Here is a 13859-nt window from a genome sequence, read left to right on the forward strand (position 1 = left end):
GGAAAGAGACAGAGATGGATTTTATCAGGGTTTCATGTCTGTGATCCTCTGTCCAGCCTCCTACACTATCGTGTTTACAGGTGCACGTTACCATGCCTGGCCTGTTCATGTAGGCCTGAGATCTGAACCTGGGCCTCCCATGTGACCCTAGCCTTATGCATTGGTACCCCATCACCTGTGCCACCATGTTTAGGCCCAGACTCCACATTTCTAACAGGCTTCCAGGCGATGTCGACCCTCCTGGCCCTTGGACCATACTTTGAGTAATCATGTAAGCAGACTTCAAAAAGTCCACAGAAAACTTGGTTACATCACTGGACTCCATGTGGTTCGAGTCCTGGACCTGATGGTTTGAAATTCACATTGGGCACATGTGCATGCATGCCCAAAGTCCTGAGAGGAGACCAGAGGAGAAGGGATTGCAGCGTGGCCATACTCCCTGAGGAGTGATTTCTTGGTTTCTGTCTATCTCTCTCTGTCTCTCCAGTGAGTGCACACGCCCTATAGCAAAAATCTCTGAAAAAAAAATTGAATTAAAGTATGAAATTCTTTTTGGTGCAAAATCTCTTGAAATCTATCCATTGTTTTGCTTTGTTGTTATACGCATTTTTCAACTTTTTTAAGATCCCTGACAGTTCTAAAACTAAAGGGAATTGGTGCTGGGAGTTAGCCTTCGTGGCATGGTGAAAGGAGCAGGGCTGGTCTGTGGCCAGTCACCCCTTCAGTGATGTCCCACTCTGTTGTCAGTACTGGACACATTCAGCACTGTTCATTTAATGACTCTGCTCCTATTTTCTTGGTCCTTCCACGTCTGGCCATTAGGCAGAACTCCCTGGCTAAACACCAGCTAGAGTTCAGAGTCTTGAGATCCTATATACATATTGGGGTTGGGTAACCTGAGGCCTGTTCTTTACTTGTCAGTCTCCTTTATTTGCTTCTTTATTTGCTTTGGGTGTGACTAATCCCTCAGAGCTCTTGGGCCTGTGGCCTTTTCCTGGATAATTTGTAAACTGATGTGTTTTCCAGGAGACGTTTAATCTGCAAATTATTGCTGTGCCTCAAAGGGCTTATTGTGTAAGAACCATCGCTATCTGGGCCAAGAAGAGGCTCTGGTGAGGAAACAACATCCAGGAAGACAGTGAAAGGGCGCCTCTCTGCCCTGCCCTGTCCCTGAAATCGCTGCACAGCAATCCTGTGACAACAGATACCGAAAATCCCTACGTAACAAAAGCACGTCTAAGCCACTTAGTTCCTGTAGTAGATTCAGCCAGCAGTGAAATGGTTTCAGGGTTCCCTTGACATTTTTTGCAAAGGAATTTTACTCATGCAATTCAAAGGGTGAGTGACAGAGTTTAAGACTTTAATAGTCCCTACAGTTCTGCTACAGGAGAGAGTTTCTCTGACTGCTGAGAGAGAGGATGGGGAGAAAGCACAGGTAGCAGGGTCCAGCACTAATCCCTGAGCTGTTAGCCCATAGGCTTTAGTCCATTCCAAAGCTGTTCCAATATAGGAACTATTACCTCATTGGCTGGCTCAGGGTGACACAGCCAGTAATGTTGGAATCTGGCTTATGATCCTTATACCATGCTTTTTGGTGCTAGGTCATTGACCGAACCAGTGAGGGTGTTGGAGTAACTGTCTTCATTTGCCTGGAATTTATGTGGTTTTTAAAAGTCCCACATGCAGAGAAGCCCTTCTTAGCTTGAAAACTGAAATGGTCACCCCAGATGGTGCTGAGACTTGAATACAGGCATGTTTTACTACAAAACTCTGCTCTGTCTCTGTACAAACTACCTCTCTGTGAGCTACTTTGTTGAAATGTAGATTCTGGCACAGTAGGGACTGGGCAAAACTGAAATGCAGACATTTCTGTAGAGCTTCCCAGTAAGGCCCATGCTGCAGGTCCAGTCCCTCACTTTGACTGATAAGGCTGTCAGTCACTGCTTCTAGGAAGCCTTGAGGCTCAGTCATCTTTCCAGAGGTTCCCAAATTAACTCCCACCATCCGGGGCCAGGCACAGCCATCAGCCTAGTTCATCAGTAGGGACTCTAAGTGGCTTCTGCTCCCCCTTCTACACTCACTGTGACCCTAGGCAAACTCTCTCTGTTCACTCTCAGAAGCTTGCCCTGCAGTGCTATTTCCCAGGCATTCACTGAGAGACCTCAGGGACAAGTTTATGCCTTTACTAGGGCTAACGTACAATCCTGGGAGAGCCAACAAAGCCTCATAGTCCCCTGTGTGGGCATGTTGGACCAACAGGTTAGTCCCTGAAGAGCTGGCTGACCAGGACTGGCTGCAGCGAAAACTGTCAAATAGATTGTAATAGAGACATGGTATTTGGAGAACTGACCTAATTACTTATAGCTTATCACTAAGGGATCCTGTGTATCCTTAAATATCCATCTGGCTATAATGTTAAATTCCGGATCCCTTAGCATTCCAGAACCATTGTCTTGAGCTCATAGAAGGGGACCTTCTGCCTTCAACCTCACAAGATTGCAGGGATGTCAGTACTAACATCCTTGCCTCTGGAGTGCTGAGACAATCTAGGATCTGTCTAACATTACTCCCTGATTACACTGTGCCTAACTATTGGGTTGTCTGTTGGAAGGCATGACACATTTTTGCATAGAAAAATACATCATGACTTTTCTGACAACCCATTATTTAGGAAAAAAGTCTGCAAGATATTGTATCTTAAAATTTATATAGTGTTTCTTTGTATCTTAAAATTTATATGGTGTTTCTTCTGAAGTCTGGACCTGGGAGGCAGCAAGACTTGGGTTTGAGTTCAGACTCTGCCACTTACAAGCTGAGTAAACTTGTACCAATTGCTCTGAGCCTAGTTTTCCCATCTATAAAATGAGTTTATTAATACCTGGGGAGTTCTGAGGAAACTCATGTGTGTAAGATGCCTGGCACATAAAAGATAGAATAGTGCCATCACCCACATCAATTATTATGACTCTGCCCTCAAGAAACTGAGCTCAGAAAATAAGTACGAGGCCCTGGTGGGATGAGAAAGGCCAATGGAACCCTTCAGATTTGAGGAGTGCTAAAGAGCCAAGGACAGCCTGGTCAAGGGCAGACACAGCTCTCCTTTCTTCTTCTCCCTGCTCTCCCGCAAATCTGCTAAGAAATCATGTCGATCTGTCTCCCCAGGCACAGGGAGGATTTGGATGGATGACGTCGCCTGCAAGGGCACAGAGGACACCATCTTCCGCTGCAGCTTCTCCAAATGGGGGTTGACAAACTGCGGACATGCAGAGGATGCTGGGGTGACATGTAACAGACACTGAAAGGGGGCACAGCCCAAGGTTGAGGCTGTGCTGCTGAGCCTCTGTCCTGCATTCCTGGGTGGGTACAATGCTTGGTATTTGGAGAACTGACCTAATTACTTATAGCTTATCACTAAGGGATCCTGTGTATCCTTAAATATCCATCTGGCTATAATGTTAAATTCCGGATCCCTTAGCATTCCAGAACCATTGTCTTGAGCTCATAGAAGGGGACCTTCTGCCTTCAACCTCACAAGATTGCAGGGATGTCAGTACTAACATCCTTGCCTCTGGAGTGCTGAGACAATCTAGGATCTGTCTAACATTACTCCCTGATTACACTGTGCCTAACTATTGGGTTGTCTGTTGGAAGGCATGACACATTTTTGCATAGAAAAATACATCATGACTTTTCTGACAACCCATTATTTAGGAAAAAAGTCTGCAAGATATTGTATCTTAAAATTTATATAGTGTTTCTTTGTATCTTAAAATTTATATGGTGTTTCTTCTGAAGTCTGGACCTGGGAGGCAGCAAGACTTGGGTTTGAGTTCAGACTCTGCCACTTACAAGCTGAGTAAACTTGTACCAATTGCTCTGAGCCTAGTTTTCCCATCTATAAAATGAGTTTATTAATACCTGGGGAGTTCTGAGGAAACTCATGTGTGTAAGATGCCTGGCACATAAAAGATAGAATAGTGCCATCACCCACATCAATTATTATGACTCTGCCCTCAAGAAACTGAGCTCAGAAAATAAGTACGAGGCCCTGGTGGGATGAGAAAGGCCAATGGAACCCTTCAGATTTGAGGAGTGCTAAAGAGCCAAGGACAGCCTGGTCAAGGGCAGACACAGCTCTCCTTTCTTCTTCTCCCTGCTCTCCCGCAAATCTGCTAAGAAATCATGTCGATCTGTCTCCCCAGGCACAGGGAGGATTTGGATGGATGACGTCGCCTGCAAGGGCACAGAGGACACCATCTTCCGCTGCAGCTTCTCCAAATGGGGGTTGACAAACTGCGGACATGCAGAGGATGCTGGGGTGACATGTAACAGACACTGAAAGGGGGCACAGCCCAAGGTTGAGGCTGTGCTGCTGAGCCTCTGTCCTGCATTCCTGGGTGGGTACAATGCTTGGGGCTACCCTGACCATGCCTCTGCCCTGCGCAGTCCAGCACTCCCCAACCTCGATACCCCATCCCAGGACCATGGTGGCCTGTCATCATTCTCCTCTTGGACATCTGCTCCAAAGATTGTGTCTGGGATCTACTGTGTATCTCTACCTTGTACCAGAGTGCCTATGTGAGGAGCCTGGTTGACCAGATCGCCAGTTGTGCAGTCTTCGGAATGTCATGTGCCAGGCCTCAAAGTCCATGTTCCCTTCAGTCTGTTAGTTACAGGGGAATGCTGAGAATATGCCAGACAAAACCAGCGGTGGAGAAGAGAGGTATAATGATCATTTACTCTTTGGATAATCTCCAAACCACAGTTAGGCCAAGGGTATCAACATCCTCCTCCCTAGCAAGCAGCAATACTGTCTGATTCATTTTCCTCTCTTTACTCTGCCTCTGCAAACCGTGTGTTAATTTGAGGAAGTGATGCAAAGGAGATGCCAGCTGCAGGAGTGAGAGGGAAATGCAAGTTACCTTCAGGACTGCAACTCCATTTGGTGGGGAATGAATCTAACATAGAACAACTACCACAGTGTGCTAAATCATATCTTGGGTGCTAAATTCATTTATCCATTTTGGTACAGTGGCACAAGGCATGTTAGTCTGACTCTACCCCGGGTAACAGTCAGTCAGCCCTTTCACCTGGCCTATAAATTAAAGACAAAATGATGGAGCCCATGTTCCCACCTGAACCTTAGTGTGTCTTTGCTGGGCCTGAGCAAGAAACTTGAGCATGAGGCATGTGTGAAAGTCACATAGTCCAAAACCTGTGGCATGTGAGTGCATCCATTCACGAAGGGGAGCTGACTTGAGGGGGTCACACAGGGGCTTGTCTGTGTTGACCTGAGTCCAACAATCAGTCATCAAGCAATCAGGGATAAAGCCAGGTAGCCTGTGCCTCAGAGCTGTTTGGAGGTGATGATACTGCACCTTCCAAGCCTCTTCAGGTGTGACTCTGCAGTCAGAAAAACACAATCCTGATGGAATCGACAGGAGTGGAAGGAAGTGAGTATATTCTACAACCTGTGGGAGTAGTAAGTGCTTATGGGTCTCAGCAAGTCTGCCACCTGTACCTCTTCCTTGTGACGGGGAGATCACATTTTGCTTTTTCTATGAGTAGGTCAACCTGGGTCATCTACATGTCCTAGAGCTAGGGGAGCTACATGGTAGCAAGTGAGCACAGGCCCACCTCACATTGTAGGAATCACTAAGTCACAGTCAGGGCTCAGACACACAGTCCCTGTCAAATTGGGGTGAGACTTGGCCTGCCTGGGGAAAGTGAGACCTGGGCTCCTCCCAGTGCAGGATGAGTAGAGCTCCTGGCTGACAACTAAGCCAATATGTGCTCTTGATCATTCATTCTTTGCTTGCAATATGCTTGTTACACATTAATGGACTAATGATCAGAGACTCTCCTTTTGACCAAATGCTATGTTTACATGACATGTACCCGTGCATCGTTTTTCCAGAGCCAATATATGTATGCATATATAAACATAGCACTCTTTACTACATAGCTCAGCACATTGCAACGTTTGCATTTAAAAATTGCTACAGGCAGAAAGATATCACATCGGACAAAATAAATTCCTAACCCGGTTCTGGCAAAGAATCCAGTTACCTCGCCGATAAAGACAAACACAACTTTCTTACTTGGTCTTTTCATCTGGAAAAACACAAGTCTTATTTTACAGTTAAAAAAAGTTTAGTGTTTGGACATTAAACATAAAAGTCTACTAGTTTACATACCTACTTATGAGGACATGGAATTGACCATGGACCTGTATTTCAGGGACTAAAGGAAATTAAGCCTGGCCTAAAATATATGAGACCTTTTGTAAGAAATAATTTCAATAAACAAAAAGTTTGTCACTAATGAGCTTTTAGTTTTTTTGTGTCATTCTGTTTTGTTTTTGTCATGAAAACCCAGTGAGTGTGAGGAGGGCTGGGAAATTGGATGATCTGCTCATTCTTCATTGGGGATTGGGAGTATGGGCAGGTTATGAAAGTTACATTAATTCTCCAGAGCATAATCAACACAGTTTAGACCAAGAATGTGATAGAACAAGATGTCTCAAGCCATATTTGATCATCAAAAGACATGGGTCCTATTCTAGTCCATCCTGTTGCTAGTAACAGAAATACTGAGTCTGAATAATTTAAGAAAATACAGGGTTATTCAGCTCTCAGTTTGAAGGTCCACGCCTCAGAGTCTACAGCTGGTGAGAGTTTCCTTGGTGGTAGATAACATGGTGAAGGGCTCCGCATGTCGACAGGCAAGAGTTTGAGCAGAGCAGCATCTCTGTCTGTCTCATTTCCTCTTCTTATAAACCCACCAGAACCTCATCATGGGGGTTCCACCCTATTGCCTAATTACTTCCCAAAGGCCCCACCTTTCAACACCATAATCAGATTAAGTCTCCGCCCTCTCACCATTCAGTGCCTCACCAAATTTCAATGTGTGAATTTTTGTGGTGTGTGTGTGAGGGGGTGGGGGGGTTCATTTAAACCATAATAGGTGCCAAGCAGCAGAACAATAATCTCCAGGCTCATTTAAGAAAATTACTTTTGTATTAAATAAAGAAAAGAACCCATATTTCCTCAAATCTCTGAGTTCTGACTTGGGTATGTGCTGCCCTCTGGAGTTCCATTTACATGGAAGAAGATGGTCCACAGTTAGGTGTCAGTTTTGTGTGGAGACTGGACTCGTCATTTTTGTAGAGAGGTTTTTGCTCTAGGGCATGTGTGCTCGTTTTGTGTGGAGACCGGACTCATCATTTTTGTAGAGAGGTTTTTGCTATAGGGCATGTGTGCTCGTTATAGAGGCAGAGAAAGACAGAGAGACAGAAAGCGAGAAATCGCCCCCCCAACGTGGATGGCCATGCTACAATCTCCTCTCCAATTTCCTCTCAGGACTTTGGGCATGCATGCACATGTGTCTGGCAACCTCAGAGATATTTCTGACCCTGGGGTCCCTTCCCTAAGCCACAGTTGGATAGCCTAGGACAAAGTAGGGCTCCCCTGACCTTTCCCTTTTTCTCAGGGATCACAGTCTTATACTTGTTATCCAAATACCTGACTGATTATTCAGACCAAATGTCTGAAAAGATATGTTTCAAGAATTCTGAGCAATTTTCTGGTTTTGACAGAGGGAGAGTAATTTTGGTAAGTACTCTCTCATGGACGGAAGTGGAAGTTTCTCCTGAGGGTATTTTCTTGTTGAAGAGAATTATAAAGGAAGAGACTTCTTCATCCAAACAAAACACAACATGAAGTTTTGGCAGAGACTAATTCTAGCAAGACAATCTCCAGGTGGGGAGGGGTGACTGAAGGTGCAGAGTCTTCCCCAAAACTCTCTCACAGCCCTCATCCCAGCCCTGCCCCACCAGACTCCTTTGAAAACTCAGCCCCAAGGCTCCTGCACTAGCAGAGTTAATCTACAGATGAGAAATAAGGAAATAATTTCAGAAAAATACAAACAGCTTTCAAACAGACCAGAGTCCAAAAGAGAAGTCAGAGGCCCTTCTGTAACTCCTGCCGTTGTGGTCCCAGGAAACTGGCCACAGCTCCTGGCTCCTTACCTGGCTCACCTGCCTCTCAGCTCCTGCCTGTGGAGTTCCTGCCAACTCCTGTTCATACCATGGATGCTTTCCAACTTCCAGTTTCATGTTTTCCTCAACAAATGGAAGAGATGGGCCAATTCTGTCACCCACTGGGCTTATATTCCAGTCACTGAGATGTGGCTCTCTAATACAATACTTCTGTAAATGACAGAACCATTTCAGTTTTAATGGACACAAAATGAATCAACTTTCTCTCTCCATGGAAACCTATGGCTTACCCACAAAGGGTCTCCCATGTAGTCAACTGTGGTTCGTGTCCTGGACTTGACGGCTTAATACTCATGCTGGGTGCATGTGTCTGTGTGACCAAGATCTCAAGAAGAGAATGGAGAAGGGATTGTGGCATGGCCATTCCCCTTGGGGAGTGATTTCTTGCTTTCTGTCTCTTTGTCTCTGTCTGTCTCTAATGAGAGCATGCACCCTATAGCAAAAATCTCTCTAAAAAAAAAAATAAAATAACAAAAAAACAAAAACAATTAAATAAATAATTGAAAACACTATTTTCATTCCTAGTGAGTTAATAGCACAAATGGCTTTGGTTATACAAGTAATCAACAGTAAGAGATAAAATGTTTAAACACTAGGAATACATCATTTAAAGAGTTTATCTATGGTCCAAAAGACCATGGGTTTCTTTCTTCTCTTCTAATATTACTCAGTACCTTTGGTCTTTTGAAAGTATTCCTAAAATCTTCTCTCTTGGCAAAGAATTTCAAGCCAAACCTTTTTTTTTTTTTTTTTTTTTTTTTTGCATTTAACTTCTTTCCTTTCTAAAATCATTGGATATATTTATTTATTTATTTTTGAATCACAAATTGGACTGAGGAGTAAGTTATTTGACATTGAGGGCTGTATAATTTTACACAAAGAATGTCAGGATGGCCCCACCATAACACAGCTAATCATGAAATGCATTTCCTGAATCAAGATTAAGAGTCATTTAGTATTTACACTAAACTAATTTCCTGAGATATCTTGCTATATAATCAAACAAAATGTCTTATTCTTTCCATGTGTTTCTGAGATGTAGTTATGCATGAACACAGAAAACCAGAAAGTTAAGAAATATTTCTTCAAGGTCAGTGTTTCGAGATCTTCTTGGGGAGGGGTAGCTTCGTATCGGGTAGTAGGGAAGAAAGGCATTACAGAGCACAGTTTGCCAGAAGAAGTCAGTTGAGATTGTGATCTGAGGCTGAATAATAGGGGAAAGGGTGATTAATAGTAGGAAAATCATGACAGGAGTTGGCCTTGTTAGAAATCTGGAACCTCCCCTAAGGATTCTTTATTTATTTATGTAGTTATTTTTATTTGCTATAGGGCACATGTGCTCACTAAAGAGAGAGAGAGAGACTCACCAGAGAGAGAGAGAAAAAGAATGAGAAAGAAGCCACCAGGTCTGGGAGTTGAACTTCAGTCAGCCAAATGGGAGTCCAGTGCCCTAACCACCATGCCACCTGCTGTCCCTGAGGATTCAATTTTAACTTGGGGACTCAGAAACTTCAGATTAAGTCACATATAACAACTTTTTATTCTTTTCTTTTCTTTCTTTCTTTCTTTTTTTTTTTTTTTTTTTTGCCATTATTCATGTGCACTCTCCAGAGATGGGGGGGAGAGGGAGAGAAAGTGATAAAGCAGCCCCCAGGTGGGATGACCACACTACAACCCCTTCTTCATTTTCCTCCCAGGGTTTCCAGCATACACACACTCACACACACACACACAACCCCTTCTTCATTTTCCTCCCAGTGTTTCCAGCATACACACACTCACACACACACACACACACACACACACACACACATATACACACACACACACACACATCCAGTGTGTTTTTCAAGATTCTGGCTCCAGGACTTGAATCCTGCAGCCGGCTTTGTAGAATTCAACCATCTTAACCTCCATGTCACCTGCTGGTCTAGATTCTGTTATATAAACAAACCCAGGGAAAGGCATTTAGCATCTAGGCTCATATTACAAATAGTGCCTGAACCCTCTGCTACTGTCAATTTCTTATCTACAATTCTGAACAGAAGTATCTTCTGATTGCAAGATTCCCCTGTCTAAGAAAAACAATGTGTGAGTGTGTCATTTTAGTGATTGTTCCATACTTAGGTGACCAATCCCTCTTGGTCATTGTGCCCCTTGCACGTTTTAGGGTCATCTCCCACCAGGCAGTGATACTGCCTTGGTGAGGTCCTTCGCTGAAATGACACAGTCTCCACTGCCAATAAAATATAACACTATTAATTTTCTTCTCTTTCTAGGGAATGTTAAACCAAAAGTCTTTTTAAAAACAGTTACACGTAATGACATTCACTCACTTTACTAAAATGATTAACATAACAAACAGGCTTTGACGCAACACTCAGCCAAGAATCTACTTCCTATAGGGGGCACATGTACTTGCTAGACAGAGAGAGAGAGAGAGAGAAAGGGAAAGTGAGAAGTCACCCTCCGGGAGTATGGCCATGCCACAATCCCTTCTTCTCTGTTTTTCTCTCAGGATTTTGGGCACTCATGCACACACACTTAGCATGATTTTCAAGCCCCTGGGTCTGAGATTTGAACAGTGGAGTCTGCCATGTGAGATCCAGTGTCTTAATATCCATGCCATCTGCTGGCCCCAAATTCTAACTTTTTACAAGGGCAGGATTAGAAGGTTCCACTCTGATTTCTTGCTTCTTTTAGTGTCCACAATCCTGTACATATGGACCTAAAGCATCAGATCTGCTTGGCATCCAAAGCCCTTGGCCACTGTGCAGTGGCCACCCAGAGCAAGCAGGGCAATTATGAAGCTGTTGTCTCTCAGCCCCAAACCAATTGATTACTCGGCTTTGCAATCCTTTCCAGAATTCTACAAATGGCATTTCTGCCTTCAACCAGGACTACATCAAAAGTGGGTGGTCATGAGGGCACATGGCTCCAGCCAGAAATAACAAGTTTTCAAGTAAAGCCATGGCTGAAACCTTTTATCTTTCTAATATTGTGCCTCAGAATTTTGATAATAAGTCTGGATACTGGAACAGAATGGAAATGTACTGTCGAGAACTGACAGAGAGGTTTGAAGAAGTTTGGGTAGTGTCTAGACCTTTGACTTTGCCAGAGACTAAAAAGTGATGGAAAGAAAACAGTTATCAGGAGATCAGTGAGGACAACGTGGCAGTCCCTCTCACCTTTACAAGGTGATCCTGGCTCGCAGAAGCCCAGTCTCTACTGAACCCCTAGCACTCGGGGCCTTTGTGGTGCCCCATGAAGCCATTGGCTTCCAACCCCAGTTAACCGAATTCTAAGTGAGCCTCCAGGAACTGGAGAAGTGGTCAGGAAGTTGTCAGTTGTCTCATTTGGTTAGAAATAGCAATATCACAAATATCTGCTCTGTGGACACATGCAAGTCCCTGGAGTTTCATGAGTTCACTCTGTACCTGAGTACAAGAAAGGTTTAGTGAGCCCAATCAGAGGGCAGGCTGGAGGAGGTCATGGAAAATTTGAAGAATGCAGAGGTCAAACCAGATGACTATTTCCTGAGTCGCTATGAGAAGAAATTGGAAGAACTCAAAACCCAGAAGCAGTCAGGGACCCAGATGGAAAAGCCCTCCTCGCTTTGCTCTCAGAAAATACCATGTCTAATGAAGCAGGTGTGTCTGGGACTGTCAGGTTAGTATATTTTAGTGGCTGTGTTCAAAGGAATAATGGAATCCTAAATTTCAGACTAAAAATCCCCTCAAAAGAGGAAAGACCTACCAAAAAAAAAAAAAAGAAAAAAAGAAAGAAAGAAAGAAAACATTTTCTCTTTTCTGCACTAGAGAGAAGAGAGAGACTGGTGATGGTGTAATTTTGGAGAGATGGTCACAGAAGGGTGTTTACTTTACCAGGAAATATCCTCATCCCATGGTATTTAAAAACATTGCTTTTAAAGTTCATCTTACCCAGTAGAAATTTCCCAACCACAAACATAATGGAATCTTCTTGGAAACTACAATATCTAATAAGTTATTGCCAATGAATTGCACCGACAGAAAAAAATGTTAGTAGGTAAAAATGCCTATTTCCCTCCTCTTCAGTGTCAGCTCTCTGGTGACACCTATGGGCTAATGAGAGAAAGAACTGAAAGCTTTAGGAAAAGAACACAAACTATCTCAGGGCTAAAAGCCATCTGATTCCTAAAGCTACTCTAACCTGAATATACAATATATTACTTGGAGGTTGTTCAAATGCAGACTCTCATTCAGTATGTCTGGAGTGGGCCCAAGATTCTGCATTCCTAGTAAGCTCTCAGGTTATTAAACCACAGGCTGCTTCCCACAACCACATCGAGTAATAAGGCTGGAAGGGACTTTTAGAGTGCTCAATGTCAGAGGTGGAGAGGATATTAGATGTCATCTTGATCAAGCCCCTTACTCTATAGATGAGAAAACTGAGAACAGAGAGAGAAGGCAGGAACCACCACACATGTATAGGATATAAGAGGCTTCATTTCCCTGAGCCTAGTTTTCTCATCTGTAATATCAGAGGACGTGAACTTAGAAAGCCTTTTGAAGGATAGCAGAACATACCACCCCAAAATGTGTCACTTTAGCATAAGGATTATTTGAGCTGAAGTCAATTTAAAAACACATATAATTAAAGTTCTCTGTCCTCCTCGGCATGCCAAAAAACAGAACGTAAATTTGAAAATATGCCTCTCTTCCATCTCTACTAGGAAGAACTAAATTGCCACTGACGATGATTTTAGACGCTTAGCCTAGAGACTACCACAGAAGAATCTACATAGCTAATCTTACCAACTAGCCTGTATCTACCATTAGTTTCACATATATTTGCCTTTCCACAATTTGCCATCCCTGGAGACTCACGGTCTATTTTCCTTGTCTTATCACTTCTTTAAGAATGTATTTGTCAGCCTTCAGAAGAAGATTCCTCATGGCTACTGTGAACTAGGTATTTCAGGGCACATGAGAAATGAAGATTTTCTACTGATAATTCAGCCTCCAGCAAACAAGGTAGCATGGCAGGAGAGGCCAGGCCTTCAGAATAAAATTCCTCATGGCTACTGCGAACTAGGCAGGAGAGGCCAGGCTTCAGAAGAAGATTCCTCATGGCTCCTGCAAACTAGATGGATCTAAGGGCACTGTAGCTAAACATCCAAATACTATCAGGGTTAAAATATTCCTCAATATCTATTGAATCTGCTGCACCAGCGATCACAGCAGAACGACAAAGAGATTCTAGATTACCTCTGTCTGCTTGCTCCTGAACATTCAGACTGAACTTCAAGAATTTGAATAAAACACACCATCCATCAGATGACAAGAAATCACTGCCAGATCACAAGAAATATGGGAAATCAAAAAAATATTTCTCCTCCAAGGGAAAAGAGTAACTCTTCTTCATCCACAAACAGTTTGGTGAAAATCACAGAAATGTCTGATAAGGAATTTAGAGCATTCATAATGTCAAAGCTAACAGAGATAGAAGAGAAGAGAGACAATGAACTGCTAAAGAGAAAGGAGAAAGAAGTTGACAAGTTCCAGGAGATGAGGAAATTCTTGCAAGATCTAAAAGAGGAATTACACACTTTACAAAAGGCTCAAACGAAACTGTTAGAGATGAAGTCTATAATACAGGAAGTCAAAATCTCCCTTGAAAGTATTAAAAGCAGACTAGATCATTCAGAAAATACAATCTCAGACGTAGAACAGAAAATGGCTGGCCTAGAAAAATCCACCACGAAGACTAAGAAAATGGCCCAAAAATTTGAGAATAATATACGAGAAGTACTAGATAC

General features: G+C 43.2%; 1 protein-coding gene and 1 pseudogene across 1 annotated transcript in view; both read left to right on the forward strand.

Annotated features, from left to right (window-relative positions):
- SCARA5 (scavenger receptor class A member 5) overlaps nucleotides 1-6298 on the forward strand; it is a 127709-nt gene extending 121411 nt beyond the window's left edge. Inside the window, exons 9-10 of the mRNA XM_006153217.3 lie at nucleotides 3163-3353; nucleotides 4394-6298. Coding sequence (XP_006153279.1) covers nucleotides 3163-3299 — 137 coding nt within the window. The 3' untranslated portion in view covers nucleotides 3300-3353; nucleotides 4394-6298. The remainder of the gene's footprint in view (nucleotides 1-3162; nucleotides 3354-4393) is intronic.
- Nucleotides 6299-9107: 2809 nt separating this feature from the next.
- LOC102497691 (nuclease EXOG, mitochondrial pseudogene) lies at nucleotides 9108-12814 on the forward strand (annotated as a pseudogene).
- The last annotated feature ends 1045 nt before the right edge of the window (nucleotides 12815-13859 follow it).

The sequence above is a fragment of the Tupaia chinensis genome, unplaced genomic scaffold (assembly GCF_000334495.1).
Source record: "Tupaia chinensis unplaced genomic scaffold, TupChi_1.0 Scaffold000366_1, whole genome shotgun sequence".
Lineage (NCBI taxonomy): Eukaryota > Metazoa > Chordata > Mammalia > Scandentia > Tupaiidae > Tupaia > Tupaia belangeri.